Source organism: Felis catus, chromosome B4, assembly GCF_018350175.1.
Source record: "Felis catus isolate Fca126 chromosome B4, F.catus_Fca126_mat1.0, whole genome shotgun sequence".
NCBI lineage: Eukaryota > Metazoa > Chordata > Mammalia > Carnivora > Felidae > Felis > Felis catus.
In genome coordinates this window covers 43,319,809-43,339,991 of record NC_058374.1, presented here as the reverse complement: position 1 = coordinate 43,339,991, position 20,183 = coordinate 43,319,809, and the positions used below count along the sequence as shown (strand labels likewise).

The 20,183-nt window shown below is 41.2% G+C and overlaps 1 protein-coding gene across 8 annotated transcripts in view; it reads right to left on the bottom strand.

Annotated features, from left to right (window-relative positions):
- Nucleotides 1–19,679, bottom strand: part of RIMKLB (ribosomal modification protein rimK like family member B) — a 70,036-nt gene extending 50,357 nt beyond the window's left edge. For 6 of the 8 annotated variants that reach the window (XM_045061336.1, XM_045061340.1, XM_045061339.1 and 3 more), the window contains exons 1-2: nucleotides 18,842–19,172; nucleotides 2,993–3,224 (exon numbers count right to left, since the gene is read on the bottom strand). In XM_045061336.1, the coding sequence (XP_044917271.1) occupies nucleotides 2,993–3,167 (175 nt within the window). In that variant the 5' untranslated portion in view covers nucleotides 3,168–3,224; nucleotides 18,842–19,172. Of the gene's footprint in view, nucleotides 1–2,992; nucleotides 3,225–18,841; nucleotides 19,174–19,660 lie in introns of those variants that run through there. The other 2 variants (XM_045061338.1, XM_045061337.1) reach the window with 2 other exon arrangements.
- Nucleotides 19,680–20,183: the final 504 nt, after the last annotated feature.

Sequence of the window (20,183 nt, the reverse complement as noted above, 5' to 3'; positions counted from 1 at the left end):
ACCTACTCTAAATATAAGTAAATAAACTTAAAAACTACATGTTTAAAACAAAAGATATATTAACGGTAATACCAGGGCAAAGGACAAAATACAAACCGAAAATCTGAAATAAGATAGCTTCATGGGGAAGAAGTGAGTTCAATCTTGTCCCACTGGCCTGAAGTGACAGTTGAGAACAAAAAGTGTCCAGTAGGAAACAAAAAACCAAGAACAATGGTTTTCAATCTTAGATTTTTTTTTTAAATTTTAATGTTTATTTATTTTTGAGATAGAGAGAGACAAAGAGAGACAGAGTGTGAGCAGGGGAGGGGCAGACAGCGAGGGAGACACAGAATCTGATGCAGGCTCCAGGCTCTGAGCTGTCAAACCAGAGCCTGACGAAGGGCTTGAACTCATGAACCATGAGATCATGACCTGAGCCAAAGTCGGATGCTCAATGGACCAAGCCACCCAGGTACCCCAATCTTAGATATTTTTCAACCTATGAAAGGTATTAGAACAGAGATGTCCATTTGCATTTCCCACATCTTGTAGTAATAGGTCTATGTGACAGAAGCTTGATCTAATAAGAAACCCTGACTTCAGAGGATTGTTGGAAAGGCAGCCTTTGGTTTTCCAACCTTTAAAACAGAGACATACACCATAAGCCTGCGGTTTATGTGTTTAGTAACCTATGTACGCTGGCCGCCTCACACATACTTCAAGAGCATGGCTCCTAACACAATACTCTGTCCAGATTTCTGACTCCAATTTCAACAACTGTATATGCAATTTTGTTGAAAAACCTGCAAGTTATAAAAGCATGTGATAGATTCTGAATTTTAAAGAAAAGATTTGCCCGGATTTGTTCAGGATGTATCTGTCATAGCTAGCTAGAGGGCAGGGGGGTGCAAAGCGATATCCATTCCTTTTATAAATTACCAAAGTTATAATGATTTTACACTAATATGTGTGACCACTTGATTGATGTTAATGTTAATCTTGGCCTTTAGAATATAGGGACTATGTCTCATTTTGCATACCATACCAATTAATTAGCACATAGTAAGTGCTCAAATTATATTTATGAAAGAATGAAACAGGCTCTATCCCAAATCCAGAATCTGAATAAGTGTTGGACCTATGTATATACATTTAAAGAAAAGTTGACCAAAAATAAAATAATGTGCATCTTTCTTATAAAGGTAGTAACTAAAACACTCCAGTAAAACAATCTGGAAACAGTTCAGTTCTAAAGAAGTTATTTCCAAAGCAACAATAACTGTAAAAAGGTAAAGTGAATGGAATAAATGTTAAAGGACAGAGAGTACGGGGCGCCTGGGTGGCGCAGTCGGTTGAGCGTCCGACCTCAGCCAGGTCACGATCTCGCGGTCCGTGAGTTCAAGCCCCGCGTCAGGCTCTGGGCTGATGGCTCAGAGCCTGGAGCCTGTTTCCGATTCTGTGTCTCCCTCTCTCTCTGCCCCTCCCCCGTTCATGCTCTGTCTCTCTCTGTCCCAAAAATAAATAAACGTTGAAAAAAAAAATTAAAAAAAAAAAAAAAGGACAGAGAGTAAAGAGCAACTGTTTGCTAAGAGATTTTACCTACTTAAATCTACAGTATCATGTTATTCATCAGGCAAGACTCTGGGATCTATTAACTAGCCTACAAATGAAATTACCCTAATAGCAGATTTATATTCTGTATATTATTAGTTCTCACAATAACCATCTCCCTCCATTTTTTTGATGAAAACACATGTTCTCATTATGATTATAGTCTCGAAGCAAGTAAAGTAACATAGAATCTGTTTTAAGTGTTTGTCTCATATCTTTACTGAATACTATCGCTAAACTATGTCTAGTCTTCTAAAAGTTAATCCAAAATGGCACGTATATGCCACCATATAATGCTCCCTAACAGAAATGACCTACAAGTCATAACTTTCCAGAGTAAAGACGTAAAGATTCCTAAGTCAGTCCTAAAGAATTCTGTTTCTAAGATATCCTCTTGTAACCCTAAAACAAATATGAAATACAGAATTATAAATACTAGACTTATCACCAATTGAGTCAAATTATTCAGACACTTTTATCCAGTGAAGAGAAACAAACGGTGTATTATATACTATATGTATAAAATATTTTATAAAGAAAGAAAAGGAATGCCTGGGTGACTCAATCGGTTGGGCATCCAAGTCTTGATTTCAGCTCAGGTCATAATTTCACGGTTTGTGAGACACTGAGCCTAGCGTTGGTCTCTGCGGTGGCAACATGGAGCCTGCTTGGGATGCTCTCCTCTCTGCCCCTCCCCTACTCACATTCTCCTTCTCTCTCTCTTTCAAAATAAATAAATAAACATTTTTTAAAAAGTAGTCAATATTCTGAAGTTTTTAGAAAAAAAGAAAATAAGAATCACACGTGGAATTTGATGAATTTACTAAATTCATTACTGAATTATCCCATGAAGTACAAGTTCTCTCAGGAGCACCTTATAAACAACGTATTTTAAAATTAGAAGACAGTAATAATGGGGAAAAACAAGTAGATTTTCTTTAATTTCTCTCCCAACTATTTCCTAAATAATATCTTAAGAGGTTCAGGTCACCTGAGTGGCTCAGTCGGTTTTGTGTCCATCTTCAGCTCAGGTCATGGACTTTGGCTCCAGTCATGATCTCACGGTTCGTGAGTTCGAGCCCTGCGTCGGCCTCTGTGCTGACAGCTCAGAGCCTAGAGCCTGCTTTGGATTCTGTGTTTCCCTCGCTCTCTGCCCCTCTCTCACTCACGCTCTATGCATGTGTGTCTCTCTCAAAAATAAACATTAAAATAAAAATAACATAAGACGTTCAATTAATTCTGGGGTTTCCATTTCTTCCATAAAATATGCTACATTTTAAGATCAGATGATTGTAATGTAAAGCTATTAACAATTCCTTCATCCAAATTATTCCTAGAAAACGTGGATTCAACATATTCTAAGAAAAAAAATCCATAAAATTATTTAGTATAGACTTACCCAAGTTTCCTTGCTCGATTGTCAGTACTACTTCATCCATCACCACAGCCCTGAAGTCCAGTTCCTCCTCACAACATTTGGCCTTTAATGCTCGTAAAATCTCTTTTTGGGGATAGTCTTCCCTGATTCGACGATCGGTCAAAAACCACAACTTGGCCGCCACAGAGCTACACATCTTGATCTGCTTGTTCTTCCTTTTCCTGGATTATTTCCTCCTGAATGACGATTCTTTCTAGACAAAGACCAAATACACACACAGGGTAAATAAAGAATTCTACCTAAGGAATTTCATGTCTTTATGCATCTCCCATACATATGAAATTAAATTTTATTTCTTCCTGTTTTACAAGAAAGAAAGAAAGAAAGAAAGAAAGAAAGAAAGAAAGAAAGAAAGAAAGAAAGAAAGAAAGAAAGAAAGAAAGAAAATATACTTGGGGCACCTGGCTGGCTCAGTCACTAGTGTGTGACTCTTGATCTTGAAGTTATGAGTTTGAGCCCCATATCAGGCATGGAGATTACTTTAAAAAATATAGTAAAAGGAGTGCCTGGATGGCCCAGTCAGGCATCCAACTCCTGATTTTGGCTCAGGTCATGATCCCAGGGTCATGGGATCAAGCCCCATGTCAGACTCCAAGCTGGGCAAGAATTTTCTGTCTCTGTCTCTGCCTCTCTCTCTCTCTCTCTCTCTCTCTCCCCTTCTGTCCCTTCCCACTCATGCACTCTATCTAAAATTTTTTAAAAAAAATCAAAACTTTTACAACACTAGAAATGTAGAAACTCACCACCTCCCAAAACAAAATTTCTCCCCCTTCCACTGGGGAAGCACTGCAGTTTAATAATTACAGCAGGTCATTTAATAAAAGTGCCATTTTTTAGGGGCGCCTGGGTGGCTCCATTGGTTAAGCGTCCGACTTCAGCTCAGGTCATGATCTAACGGTCCATGAGTTCGAGCCCTGCAACGGGCTCTGCACTGACAGTTCAGAGCCTGTAGCCTACTTTGGATTCTGTGTCTCCCTCTCTGTCCCTCCCTCATTCATGCTCTATCTCTCTCCCTCTCTCATAAATAAACATTAAAAAAAAAAATTAAAAAAAATAAAAGTGCCATTTTCAATATTATATACTCAATGCCATTCCCTGTATTATATATAATCTAGCATTATACTTTTATCTGATCATCTACTTTTGACTGATTTACCCCACCCAAAATGCAAATACCTTGATATAAAATAGACAAGGCTGTAATCATTAGTATATCATATCCCTGTATCTCCCATCACGATAAACTCCATTATATATGTTCACGTAACTGTAGTTTTTTTATTCAATTTTCTTCCCTTGTTTTCTCATATGTATGTATATTTTATCACTAACATATTTATAGGAATGTTTTTTAAATGAGATAGTAACACCTATGTTATTAGATGAGTATCAACACTGAAGTCATTCATGTAACAACTTTAATCAGAGTAATTTGAGACTGTGGAAAAAAAACTTTAAATAGCCGAAATAAATGCTGGGGTCCATTCGCTCAAATTTATTTCAGTCAGAGGACAGCATGCTCTTACTCAATGTTTTTATGCTTACTTTAAATAGAATTTTTTTTTAAACAAATACAGATTGTTTACTGTAATACAAAAAAGGACTTTCTTCCACAAATACAGTGCTGCTTCTCAGAGTTTGCATCATGGGCAAGAGCTTGCATCATGAGCAAGACAAAAGCTGAAAATTATTTTCCTGAGAAGAAGCAAAAAGTTAGCTTTACTAACTTTAAAGCTTTACTAACAAACATTAACAGGTTATTTCAACAAAAAGCCTTTCTTTTTAAGCGTTATTTTAATTTTTTTTTTTATTTTAGACACAGAATGTATGCAAGGGAGAGAGGCAGAGGAGGAGAAAAACAATCTGAAGCAGGCTCCAAGCCCAGGACAGAGTGTGACATGGGGCTCAGCTCAATCCCATGACCCTGGGATGGTGACCTGAGCTGAAATCAAGAGTTGGACGCTCAACCAACTGAGCCTCCCAGGCACCCCAACAAAAAAAAAAACTTTTTTCAAAAATAAAATTACTGGGGCATCTGGCTAGCTCAGTCAGTAAAGCATGCAACTCTTGATCTCAGGGTCGTTAGTTCAAGCCTCATGTTGGGCATGGAGCTTACTAAAAACTTAAAAAATCCTTAATACCACCCCAGGTGACACAGCAAATCTAACAGAAAAACAGACAAGGATAAGAACTAGAGGAAGCAAAAGCCATACATATAGACAGCTTCCAGCGTCACAGCAACTGAAAGTAGCCCCTCATGCACCATTCACACACTCTCCAGGGTCTCCGCCTGAATGCACACAATAAGACTAGAATATCACGAGCCAGAAGCACCATCACACACACACGCCAGCACGCCAAACCTTGGCCTGCCATACCTGCGCCGCACTCACCCATGTGCCCCACAACATGGGGTCTCAAAGGCATCAATCACAGGAAAGCAGGGAAAGAATAAAATAAAATGAGAAGCACAATAGTTGTGACTTGTAGCTGAGGAAAAGAAAGGTTAAGAGCTCTCAGTTATGGTGATGCATCAGGCCAAGACCCAACTAACCAGCAAAGGGATGCCCGATGCCCACAACCTCCTAGCCCCCTGTGCACCTGTTCCACAGCTGTGGTCAAGAACATACCCTTTCAAGCCTTAGGCTAGATGTAGTCATAATTCAACTTACACAATAGGAAGATGTGGTCACTAGGAAGTCTCAATCAGAGGAAAAGCTCCACCAAAAAAAATTTGCACTAGGGTACCTAATGTAGAGATCCCCAGTTTTCCTTGAGATAGGCACTAAAAAAATGATCCTAAGACTGGATAGTTTTTGAAACACCCTGTCAATGACCTCCATTATTCCAAAGCCCATCTTGGTTCCATCCCTTACACTTAGTTCTTGAACATCATCTGTTTGCCAATATGACTAAATTTCACCACATGAAATTGTACTGAATGAGTACAGCAGTTGTGGCCCCAACAGAAATCAGGATAAGATGGTATAGCCACTGGCAACTGGGAAGCAGGACTGTTCTGCCAATATTGATATGTCAACTTGTGGAAACTTCCCAGGCCAATAGTAAGACAATATGGTGTTTTCAAGGATTGTATCATCAGATAATAAAAGCACTCCAGGCCTGCAATCTCACATAGTTATGCAGCAACTCCTGACAGATGATGCACATGAGCATCTCCATGTCTGGCTTCATGGCTGCAGCTCTGATATCCTTGCATAATCTTTGAGTGTTTCTACACTGGCATGCAACCAACACATGAAAGTTCAGATTAGCCTCCCCATCTCCTTTCATTTTTTTCCTTTTTTTTTAATGAACCCTAAATCCTCTCGATCCTGGGTTTCTAACAAAGAAAATGGTGTTCCCTCTCTGCCTTCATGATTTGGAAGCAAGCCTAGAGATCTCATCATTTGCCACAACTGGGACTATATCCTTTCACAGAGAATACTTGCACCCCCATATCTGGAACTAGAAGAATGTTCTCACCCTGCAGAAGACTCTGTGAAAGAGGTAGACACTATCTTGAAAAGGTCCAACATCAATGTCAATGGTTGTGGTTCCTCAAAGCCCACCTAGAGGCAGTTAATATGGCAAGATCTGGGGATCATCACCTTGCCCTGCACCAAAGTATCTTTGTTCATATGGAATATATTTTCTTTATCAGCTTCAAAAGATTCTCATGTCATGTCTTGCTTTTCATGTAAAGAATCACAGAGGTATGACACACTGTGTTCCAAAATATTCTTTCTGTATACCAAGTACATGACATTCCCAGTTTGAAAAGGGCAAGTAAGCTTAAACTCTAGCTTGTCACTTACTGTTCCACTGGTACTGGTATTTTCAAGTGACACCTGTCCAATTTTTTATCCAGTATAATTTCATAGTAATCTCCAAAGTCTAGTTCACTGACAGAGAAAGAAAGAACACAACCTCTCCTCCACCAAATGGTCCACTTTTATTTCGACAGGTTAAGGGGCCACTGGTGGTCCCCAGGTACCCAGGGTCGCTTGCCTTTATCAGGCTGCTCCACTGAGATTCACATCTAACAATAACCAGGAAACAATCAGGAAAAGATTCTCCAACCACCAAGGCAAAAGCTTTGCATTCATTCTCTCCCCTTCCCAACCCTCACACTGGCCCTCCTGCTCTGGGAGACCTCCAAAACATTCCTGTGGGCCAGGCGGAGACCAGTAGGCCAGGGTCTCTTCCAACATATCTATTTCTCCCATCCATAAACATGAGGGGAAAAAGAAAAACAAAACTGCTGATAAATCAAAAGCGTTATGATAAATCTATAGAGGTCAGAAGACCAAAAGTACACAAATAAAATGATAGTCCTGAGTCCTTAAAAAACAATTTTTTTTCTGATTACATTCACTATTTAAAATGTCAGAAAAGAGTCCCTTGTAAAATAAAATGGTTCCTTTATTCCCCTTGACATTTAAAGGAGTAAGTTTGGTTACTTACTATTAGAAAAGAGTTTAAGGGCACTTGGGTGGCTCAGTCAGTTAAGTGTCCCAACTCTTGGTTTCAGCTCAGGTCATGATCTCACAGTTCATGAGTTAGAGTCCAGCACTGGGCTCTGCACTGACAGTGTGAAGCCTGCTTGGGACTCTCTGTCTCCCTCCCTCCCCTCCCAGCTCATTCTCTATTTCTCTTTAAAAAAATACTTTAAAAAAGAGTTTATTCTCCAACAGTGTTAAGATAAACACAGCATTTGTAAATGTCCACATATACAAAAGAATATAGTATTTCTGCTCTTAGAATGTAAATTCAGATCAACTAATTCCTGTCCTCGATTTATTTCTCCCACAGTATCAAGGAAAATGATATACAAATATCAGATATAGATATCAATAAATGCTACTGAGTAACTACAAAAACAGTTGTTGTTTTTTTTCTTTTTTTTTTTAATTTTTTTTTTCAATGTTTATTTATTTTTGGGACAGAGAGAGACAGAGCATGAACAGGGGAGGGGCAGAGAGAGAGGGAGACACAGAATCCGAAACAGGCTCCAGGCTCTGAGCTGTCAGCCCAGAGCCCGACGCGGGGCTCGAACTCACGGACCGCGAGATCGTGACCTGGCTGAAGTCGGACGCTTAACCGACTGTGCCACCCAGGCGCCCCTGTTGTTTTTTTTTCAATAAACAGATATTCAACAGTGAAATTTTAGTTTTATATTAGAGATAGTTTTCCCATGCAAACTTCTGGATATACAAACCAATAAAAAATTTTACTGCCATCTGTCAATTGTACAGGCAAGGCTAATTACATGGGAATCATAAATAAAGTGCATCATTCATTTTTCTCATGAAGCCACTTCCCAATGTTAATTATTTTGCTAGGAAAAAAGCAAAAATATCAATCTACCATTTGAAGACCTTAAGGCACCTCTTACTACAAGGAAAATCATTTATTCCAGATAAGACACAGCATATGAACTTAGAATCTAAAGACTGAAAAAGAATAAAGGTTAGAGGAAGGGAAGCAAAAATAATATAAAAACAAGGAGGGGGACAAAACATAAAGAGACTCTTAAACATAGAGAACAAACAGAGGGTTGTTGGAGGGGTTGTGGGAGGGGGGATGCTTTCTCTGTACATAATCCCCAGGGCTTCCTTCTTAAACCCTTCACTCCTTTCTCTAGAAATTTCATCCTCAGCCAGGCTTCAACTATTATCATTAAAATCTGAATATATCATTGACCCACTAAATACCTTTCCAACCTGGAGTTCTCAACTGTATTTGAGATCCTATTTCAATCTGCTTAGTAGGCATCCCTAACTAAATGCCACAAACATTGCCTCAGTTGAGCAAGTAAAATTCTGAAGTTTTTTTATTCACATACCTAAACACCTTGAATTCCCATTTTAATAGTTCAATATTATGCGTCAGCCTGGCTAGACAATGGTGCCCCGTTTGGTCTAACTCTAGTCTACATGTAGCTATGTAGGTACTTTGGAAATATGATTAAAGTTTATAATCAGTCGACTCTGAGTGAAGGAGATTACCCTCTATGACATGGGTGGACCCCATCCAATCAGTGGAAGGTGTGAACAACAAAAAAGGGTTTCCAAGAGAAGGAACTCTGCATCAACACATTAACACAGAGGTTCCTGCTTGAGTTTCTAACCCATTGGTCTGCCCTACAAATTTCAGACGTGCCACAATCACACTAACCAATCCCTTAAAGTTAATTTCTATTTCCTTCTTTCTCTCTTTCCCTCCTTCCTCCTTCCCTCCCTCCGTACATCCCTCTCCCTCCACATATATACAATTTCTTACCGGTTCTGTTTCTCAGAAGAATACTGCCGGATATACTCATCCTAATTTAAGCATTTAATTCAGAAACTCTGGCATCATTTTCTTCTATTTTTCTTCACTACGTAAACATACAATTACAACAGTAATTCTATTTTCTAAATACCACTTGAATTTCCTATTCATCCCCAGTACATGCAACATTTTGCACCTAAAAACACCTCCAAACTAATCTTCGACCCTCTCTTCTCTCTCATTTACCAATTTCCTGAACACATTGTATTCTCTCATACTTCCTTTTGCTTAGAATATACATCCTAAGCCTACCTTAGTAAATACTGGCTCACTAGTTAATACATCTGTTAAATTTTTCTGACTCATAAAAATCATCCTAACTCCATGAATCTACATTATCTTATTATACACATATTCTGGCAATTATCACAGTACGTTGTAATTTTTTTTTATACTGTCAGTGCTATAAGATGAATTTTTAAAAGGGTATGCATGGGTGGCTCAGTCGGTTGAGCATCTGGACTTCAGCTCAGGTCATGATCTCCCAGTTTGAGTTCGAGTCCTGCATCGGGCTTAGAACCTGGAGTCTGCTTTGGATTCTGCGTCTCCCTCTCTCTGTCCCTCCCCCACCTCACACTGTCTCTCTCTCTCTCTCTCTCTCTCTCTCTCTCTCTCTCTCAAAAATAAATAAACATTAAAAAGAAACCTTGTTAATAAAAAAAAATTATAAATAAAACCTTTAAAAAAAAAGGAAGGGTGAAAAGGAAGAACCATACCATTTGGGGATAGGAGGTGATTTTTGTAGCTCTTATTAAGGTACAGAAAACGACTGAATGGTAACTTGAAAAGCTCAGAAGAGTCTCAGAAATAACCAAATAATAGTCTTAGTCCAACTACCCCATTACTCACTAACAATGTTCATCAATAAATAATCTCTAAAAAAATGTCCCTCTGAAATCTGGATAGTTCCTATAAAATCTCATCCTTTACCTAAGATGCCACATAAAATAAGATCACTGTTTAGGTGTTCTGAGTTTATAGAAAATGCCATGTTCTTTGCCACATTAACTTTAAGGCAGACCGGAATGCTTTGAAAGTAGGAGCAAAAGGCTAGATATTAATCAAAGTTGTCTTTAGCTATGACAGAAAAGAAATGTATGATAGCCCTCACAACCCCCTCCTTATATTGAAAAGGATATACCTCAAAAATAGAGCAAACCAATAAGTTTCTAAAGGTTACATGACACACTCATTCACACTCTCTCCTTTTTATAGCGCTTGTAATTACCTATGATACTGTTTTTTTTTTAAGCTACATATGTGATTATGGGGGGAAAGAGAGGGCAATGATTTTCCTACCCAATCTCAAGAAGATCCCTTTATCAAAAGACTGAAAAAAAATGAGTGATGAAACAGAAAAACCAATGAAGGTAAGAAAAGGCAACACTTTGAAATACATAGACAAGTGCCTACAAATTCCCTTTCCTCATACAAAGAAACATATGCAGGACAAAGGCAAAATAATGCACACAGATAAGGTTAAAACTACTCTCCATTTACAGCTCATGAAACATTCTACATATATTTTCTAATCTAATCTGCATGTAATTACGTGAGGAATACACACATATATCTTCCCATTTTAAAGAAACAGCCTGACCGTTTAAGTTATCATAAGCTTATCACAATAACGGAGCCAGGACTAAGATTCAGGTTTTCTGATTTCTTTCTACTTTTTTCTACCATACCTAAAGACAATGAAAGGAATTTGGATAAATATTTTAAAAAACCCACATTATACCATGGTAGGCGATTTATTTGTATCTTCTCATTCAATCCTCACAACCATCCCTTTGGTGCATTACTGTCTTCATTTGTTAGCTGAATACGTTCTAGCCAAGAAGTTAAGTGGTAAAGCCGAGTGAATTCAAATTCCACACACTCCATGGCACAGACTGCCACTTCCTTCCCAATATCCATTTTCTAATGACTCCTTAGTAATAAGATATCCAATATCTAGCTAAGCACAATGCCATGTAACGAACAGACTGTATTCTCTAGGCTTTCTTGCAACTAGATGTGATCATATAAGTAAATTTTACTCAGTAAGAGCTGAGTGAAAATACTGCACTGAAATTTTCAGAACACATACTTAAGAGGTATACTATACTATTCCTTGGCCCTTCCTCCACCCTACCTGGAATGTAAGTGTTATGGCTACAGCTCTAACAACCACCTGGACTATGAAGACAGGAGTGAAAAGTGAACCCTAGGAAAAACACAGCGACATGTTAAAACTTGAATGCCTGACAACTGTGTAGTGCTGTGACCCTGGACTACCTACTACCTTTTTTGCTTATGTAAATGATATCTGGGAATTCTTTATTATAGGCCATAAAACCTTACCTTAACAAGTATAGTCTATCATACCTTGGTCAAATCTTATAGGAAAATTTTCCCTTGACATTAAAATTTTTGTATGAAAATATTCCCTTGACATTGAAATATTCCCTTGACATTAAAATACCAGTAAGTATTGGTATCGATGATAAGAGGGAGTTTCTTTTTACACTAACAAGATCATCATCTTACATTTCATCATTTCACTTTTACATTTATTTTTACAACATCCCTGGAGAAGTATTTCTATATCCCTCTCTCAAAAAAAAGAAAACTGTTCAAAGTCAAACACCGGTCATAATCTCAGATCAATTAAGAATCTAAATGCTAAAAACACTAAGTATTCGATTAAATACATTTAATTTAAAAATTAGTATTTCAGTGCCTACTATGCACTCTAAAATATCATGGTAAACAAAATAGACATACTCGCAGCCCTCACAGAGCTTTTTAAAAAGGATGTGATAATAAAACATCACAAAAAAAGATGCTCAACATCACTAATCATTAGGAAAACACAAATCAAAACCTATAATTAACTCGCACACACTGGAGGTCTACTGTCAAAAAACAAAAAATCACAAATGTTGGGGAGAATGTGGAGAAACCTGAAGCCTTGAAAATTGTTGGTTGGAATGTGAAATGGTGCAGCTGCTATTAAAAATAGTATGGCAGGCGCACCTGAGTGGCTCAGTCGGTTAAGCATCCAACTTCGGCTCAGGTCACGATCTCACCTTTCATCAGTTCAAGCCCGCATCGGGCTCTGGGCTGACAGCTCAGAGCCTGGAGCCTGCTTCAGATTCTGTGTCTCCCTCTCTCTCTGCCCCTCCCCTGCTCATGCTCTGTCCCTCACATTTTCTCAAAAATAAATAAACATTAAAAAAAATATTTTTAATAGTATGGCAGTTCCTCAAAAAAATAAAAATAGAAATATTGTATGATCCAGTAATTCTAGTTGTAGGTATATAACCAAAAGAACTGAAAACAGAGTCTTCAAAGAAGAATCTTCATACACATGTTCATAGCAGCATTACAACAGCTAAAAGGTGGAAGCAACCCAAGCCTTCGGTTGACAGATGAATAAATAAGATACAGTGTGTACATACAATGCCTTAAAAAGGAGTTAAATTCCAATACATGCTGCTACATGGATAAACCTGGAGGACATTATGCACCAGTATATAAAATATATAATGCGTCAATCCACAGAAAGTAGAATGGTGGTTGCCACAGGCTGGGGTGTTGGGAGAATGAGGAGTTAGTTATATGGGTATACAGTTTCAGTTCTGCAATATATAGAGTTCTGGAAATGAGTACGGTAGATAGTTGCATAATATGAATATAATTAATATCACTAACCTGTGTACCTAAAAAAATGATTAAGGAGGTAAATTTTATGCTGTATATTTTACCACAATAAAAAGAAAACTGGAGAAGAAAAACAAACATCATGAGCAAATTAACAAGCATATTTACATATATTCAACTAAAAGATCAGAAAATTATGTTACCTTTACTTAAATTACCTGTAGCTTTGTTATTCAAAGCTTTGTTATTCAAAGCTACAGGTAATTTAACAGTCTGTTATATAAAAATAGTCTGGTGTACAAAACTAAACTTTTAAAAAAAAACTTTTCTCTGAATGGTACCCCTGGCTGGCTCAGTTGGTAGAGCATATGACTCTTGATCTCTGGGTTCCTAGGTTCGAGCTCCACATTTGGGTATAGGGAATACTTAAAAAATCTTTTTTTAAAAAGCGTGTCAAGGGGTGCTTGGATGGCTCCATCAGTTACGCATCTGTATCTTGATTTCATCTTAGGTCATGATCTCAGGGTTTGCGAGATGGATCATCGGGCTCTGTGCTGACAGCACAGAGTCTACATGGGATTCTCTCTCCCTCTCTTACTGCCCTTCCCACACTCCCACTCTCTCTCTTTCAAAATGAGTAAACTTTAAATAAAGTTTTCTCACAAATAAAGTTCTCAGTAACCCAAATAAAACTTCTAATGATTTCACTTAATACAGGAATGTTAAATCAATGTATCTCTTTCTGGAACATGGCACAAAATTTGCAAAGTCTTCCTGAGACTCAAAGGGTAGTATGGCTTACTCAGAGCTCATGTTTAGAGGCACCTGGCTGGTTCAGTCAGTAGAGCATTTGACTCTTGATTTTGGGGTTGTGAGTTCAAGACCCACACTGGGTACAAAAATTACTTTGAAAATATAAATAAAATCTAGGGGCACCTGGATGGTTCAGTGACTTAAGCATCTGACTTTGGCTCAGGTCATGATTTCACATGGTTTGTGAATTTGAGCCCAGCATTGAGCACTATGCTAACAGCTCAGAGCCTGGAGCCTGCTTCAGATTCTCTGTCTCTGTCTCTCTCTCTCCCTCTCCTGGTTGTGCTCTCTCTCAAAAATAAACATTGGGACACCTGGGTGGGTCAGTGGGTTGAGTGTCCGACTTCGGCTCAAGTCACGATCTCACGGTTCATGAGTTTCAGCCCTGCATCAAGGCTCAACGGTGTCAGCATGAAGCCTGCTTTGGATCCTCTGTCTCCTCCTCTCTCTTTGCTCGTGTGCTATCTCTCTATCTCTCTCTCTCTCAAAATAAATAAATAAATAAGATCTTTATTTAAAAAAAAAGTTCATCATGTTTAACAGGTTAAATGTTGGGCCTTCCTTCTAAATTTTCTTTCTGGACACTACCTTGAAAAATGAGTTGGGAAGATATTACTATATTCAAGTTGAAGGTTTTACAAACATGGCTAACTAATTCACATGTCAAAGGAATAAGCTAACAATTAAAAACCACAATGAATCAGGAAAAATTTCAAAGTTCCTGTTTGGACAAACCTGCAAGATATTTCCAAAATGTAGTTTTCTGATAAACTATCAAAGTCTAAAATGCTGCCAAATATGGGAAAGTGGAGCAGTAAGAGAGAACTAGTGTGACCTAATATCGCAAATCCATATTCTATTTGGAGACCTTATTTCTATATTGCTAAGAACATGAAGTCAAGAGCTAGTAACAGGAAAGGTTAGGGGGATGGAGGAGGTGGGAAGGGAGGGAGGGAGGGAGGGAGAGGGGAGAGAGAAAGAAATAAAAAGGAGCTGAACAGAGCAAAAACATTTAAGTAAGGGGTAGGTTTGAAATTTTGTTTTTATTTTAATTCCAGTTAACATATGGTGTTGTATTAGTTTCAGGTGTACAGTATAGTGATACAACAATTGTAAATTTTTTTTTTCTTCGTCACAACTTGGTGATATGCTGCCACTTTTGAAAGAAAGGAAGTAAAAATTAATTTGGCATATCGATGTTTACACAAATTTGTTACTTTATCAATTCATAAATCGATACACATTTTACAATAATCTAGCAGACTCCTCCGGACACTGATGGGAGAACAGACTGCCACATGAAAAAATCAAGGATCAATGAAATTAGACTGTGAACTCCATGAAGACAGAATCCTTATTTTATTCTCTATTATCTCCAGCAAGCAACATAAAACCTCATATATGACAGGTAAATGTTAAGCGTTAGGGGTTAGGAGTTATTTTAAAGGGGTCTGTTATATTGAATCGTAAGGCAGGATCAAAAAACACAGCTATTTTCAATATTTAATAGCAGGCAAATGCATACCCCATAAGATCTAAACATAACTGTCAAAAATTCATAATTTATCTTTTCAATTTCTCATATAAATAACCCAATGGGGCGCTTGGGTTACTCAGTTGGGTGAACATCTGACTTTGGCTCAGGACATGATCTCACAGTTCATGAGTTCAAGCCCCACATCCGGCTGTTAGCACAGAGCCTGCTTCAGATCCTCCGTCCCCTTCTTATTCTGCCCCCACCCCGTGCACCATCTCCCTCTCAAAAATAAACAAACATTTGGGGGGAAAAAAAACACAAAAAACCCAAGCCTAATGCTACTTTCCATCACCATTATACATCTCATCCTGAAATAATTACCTTTGCTAACAATAAAAGTCAGAAGGAAAAAAAACCTGTAATTTCAGTAAAAGCAGTTAAAAAATATAAATAAATAAGCAGATGGGTTCCATGCAGACCAGGCTCTAAGGGAGTAGAGCTGGCTAGCTCTGTAGCTTTTGTCCTCCAAGCCAATTTTGAAAGGAAAAACACACTGGAAAAGAAAACATTGAAAAAACAGCATGGCATGATTTATCATGAAGTCAGAAAGTCAGTCCTTTTCTGCAAATCTAATATGTACATAGGCACATATTGCACACAAATCTAAAACACATTATGTACAGATATTTTGGGGGGTAGTATGTTATTATTTCTTAACAGCCCCTAATACGACGAAAAGGAAGATTCCCAAATAATGAAAGACAGTTTCCCCTAATCTCTCCTACTCGACCTCTCTTGAAACAACTGTGTATGCCAGTACAGTTAACATTAACATATTTTATTTTTTTTATTTATTTTTGGGACAGAGAGAGACAGAGCATGAACGGGGGAGGGGCAGAGAGAGAGGGAGACACAGAATCGGAAACAGGCTCCAGGCTCTGCCCAGAGCCCGACGCAGGGCTCGAACTCACAGACCGTGAGATCGTGACCTGGCTGAAGTCGGACGCTTAACCGACTGCGCCACCCAGGCGCCCCTACATTAACATATTTTTATTCTTCCTATCACAATCTATGCCCAGACATTAAAATGACATTAGATTATAATTTCAAAGCTCTTTCCCCATATGCCTATGACTTAATCCCACTTGCAGAGATTACTCTGTAACCTAACGTGCCATAAACTCTCTACAAATCCACAGCACTAAGTAACCCCCAAAACGGTGTAAGCAACATACAAACTCCCCCTTCCTAACTTAGGTTTGGTTTTCTGTCACTCTTGTCTTGTCGTGTTGTTCCTACGTTCCTCCACCCACTTTCATGCAGTTTAAGTCTCTATGCCCGCTCCCCAGAGGAAGATGATAAAAGCTGCTTCTCAAACTGTGGATCAACTGGCCCAGTTCTTTCCCCTTCCCCCAAATCCTTCCAGTGTTATGTTCTTTCAGGTCATAGACAGGGGAGAAGTTTTGAGAAATCAATCTAGTGATTTACCCCAGTAATCCCAGGTGGATACAAACTGAGGAAAACAAGAATTGGGAGGTATTTTTTTTTAGCCATGGTTCATCCTGTACCCCAACACACTAATGCCTGAAGTCTGGCTGGCATTCACTGGTCCTATGTAAAAACATGTTCTCTTCAGTGTATGCCTTCATAATACAGCTAAGAAGGGGTAGAGGATTTATAAAACATTGCTAGTGATTTCCTTGTGGAGAGGGAAAAGGAACTGAATGAGAAGGAAAAGAAAAAAAAGGGAAATTTCTGGTTGCCACTCAATGAATCTAAGAAAATGAAAAAAAATTAAAAGCTATCCACCAGCAACTAAGTGGAATTTTAGCTGGTAGCCCAAAGTCTAAAGGTTAGTCCTACAACTCCTTCCCCCCTGCAGGGGAAAAGGAGGGAACAGAAAAATGGACCTTCAGTGAGTGGAGGATTCTAGTGACTGGATTTGATGTTCTTGGCTCCCCGTTGTCAGCATCAGAGTGCCCCCCCCCCCTCCCCAACAAGCAGACTCTGGCACCTGGTGGGGGCAAGAGAAAACAAGAGGAAAAAAAGGGAGACAGAGAAAGATGAAAACATCAACAGCCATTTGCCAAACTAACAACCAAATCTTTGACACGAAAGAAGGAAAGTCATTGCACTAACCAAGACAGAAAGGAATAAACAAAAGATCACCTCCAAAGAAAAATAGGCCTCCTCCCCTTTGACATCCTGACCAAATGACACACAGCAACCATTAGAAGAGAAATTTAACTACGACTGTCATTTTTGAAAATTAGAGGTTGTCATTCTAGAAGTTAGAAAATAAATGTTCAATCTCCATGACTGGAATTTCAGAGTGTTTCATTCCAAATGAATATCTTATAGTATTCTGACAGTGAATTCTTTGTAAGAAACAGGAAAAAAAAAAAAAATGACCTTCAACTGCCCAATGGTGTTAAAGACCTAACGAAATTTACATAGCATTTAAATTTTAAAAGGTTACATTTAATAATTAAGAACTTCGGTACATACAATAAACACCAGGCCCACAAAAAAAGAGTGTCTTCCATATTAGGCTGCCTCACGTACTTTCCGTTCAGATTCAGAATTTAATCCAACTCCCCAAAGATGTGAGAACAATTTATGTAATTAATGGGAAAATAAAGCACGCTAAAAGAATGCACATCGGAAGTTACAGCCAACACGGGTAGCACAACCACCCCACTCACAGAACGCAATTACCGCCCCCTCTCTATTCACACCTACAAGTGGGGTAAAATAGTGGGATTACAAATCTGCCATCTGAGACAAGGACACACTAGTAAGGCAAATGTGAAGTTATTATCTAACTAGTTTGGGTTTTTTTTTTTTTTTTAAAGGGAGGGGGGCAAGATTTGCATCATGGTCAAATGCCTTAAAAAAAAAGAAAAATCGAACGAGCCAAGCAGTTATTTGTCACCCCATTCTTACTCAGAGCTCTGCCAAAGGCAAAGGAGGCAGGGCTGTCACACTCTCTAAAATTTCACACGTAAGGAGGAAACCATGGGATTTAAGCCATACTAAGTGCAGGACGAACACCACATCCTCCGCCCTCGGTCACACCACAGGAATGTGTCTGATGGAAGCGGGGGCAGGAGCGATCGCCACACGCTGGAGGACAGGTTGGCACAACGCGTGTTCTACTCCAACGAGCACTCCCAGGGTTACCACACCCCCCTCACAAACAGGGGGAAGCACACTTCACGCCCGAGGACGCCGCCTGTCCCCGGCAGTTCTCACCCGTCACACGCACCCGGCGACCTCGGCCCCCTCCCAGCACGCCGACCGAGCCGGGGCTCCCCACCGCCCCCCCCCCGCGGCGGAGCGACCTCCCCCTCCCCCCCCCCGGGCTTCACTAGCCCCCCGGCCCCCGGCGCGCCCCGCCCGGCCGAGCCCCTGCTCGTCGCCGAGTCCCTAAGGCCGCAGTCGCCCATTTGGGGGAGGGGCTGGGGGGGGGGGCGGCGGGCGCGCCTCCGCCTCACGCCACTACACCGGGGGAGGGAAGCGATCGCACCGCTCACCTGGCTCCGGCGGCTCCTCCCTCGCTCTCGGCCAGCGGAGCCGGGCTGGGGCCTCCGAGGGAACCGCGGGCTGCCGGGCAGGCTGGCTGGAAGTCCGAGAAGGAGAGGAGGGGGAGGGGGTCGGGATGCCGGGAGCCGCCTCCTTTCTCCTCCGCCACCGCGGCTCCCGCAGCCAGGCCGGGCACCCTCGCACACTCGCCCACTTTCTCACAGCCTCGCGGTCGGTCTGGCTGTCCCTCACCCCCACTCCCACTCCCACGCACTCCCACACGCACTCCCACACGCACTCCCACACACACACACACACTCGCCCCCACCCCCAAACACACTCTCACACCCGGCCGCTCCTCGCTCCCTCACTCGCCTGTAGTGCGCGCGCGCGCGCGCAACCCCGCTCACACACAGCGCGCGCGACGCCGGCGGAGACCGCCCCGCGCTCCCCCAGACCGAGGCGCCGCGCGCCGCCCGCCCGCGTGCAGAGGACCCTCGCGCGCCCCGGCCCCGCCCCCCAGGCGCGGCGGCGCGGCGGCGCGGCGGGCGGGGGGCGAGGGGCCGGGCCAGCCAGCCAGCCAGCCAGCCGAGCCCGGCCTAGCGGATCCATCCAACACCTGCGTCGAGACCCGCCCTCCAGGCGCCGCGTCCCCACTCGCAGCCATCGTCAGCCTCTCGGGTGGTAGAGGGGCGACGGAGCGCGAGTGCCGAGAGGGAAATGGGAGCGCGAGAGCGCTTCGAGGACGCGCTTTCCCCACCCGCCCCCAAACCGTCCTTACTAAGGAAGGGCAACGCGGGGGGGGGGGGGGAGACGAGGTTTGTTCCCACCTCGAAACCGCGAGATTGATTCCTTTCGTCGTACACCCTCCCCGCCCTCACATTCCCTCCTCTGGCCCCATTCATGCACACTTTGAACCCTGACGCCAGCCCACCAACCACCAAGCCTCTTGGGGGACTGTGTGGTTGTGCGTGTCCACGCCTCTGTCTCCTGCCCTGCCCAGCCCAGCCCACCTCCCGCGCAGCCTTTCCGGCGCCCTCCGCCTGGAGTCCCCGCAAGCCGTGGTCTCTCCCCTCCCACAGGCAAAGATTGGGAACAAAGATCAATACCTATAAGGTCCTTATGCGTGTACGGAATGAAGACGTTGCCTCTGTACGTTGTAAAGCAGATTTGTAAACTACAGTACATCATACATGCTCAGGGCTTTATGCAGGTTTAAACATATAGGCGGGGCAGTGTGGTACAGCCCGCTCTGCTACTTGGAAACCAGTATGAACCTTGGGGCAAATTAGTTTCATAACTTCCCCCCAAGCCTTTGTTATGAAAAGCTAAGAATATATTCCAAGGTTGCTG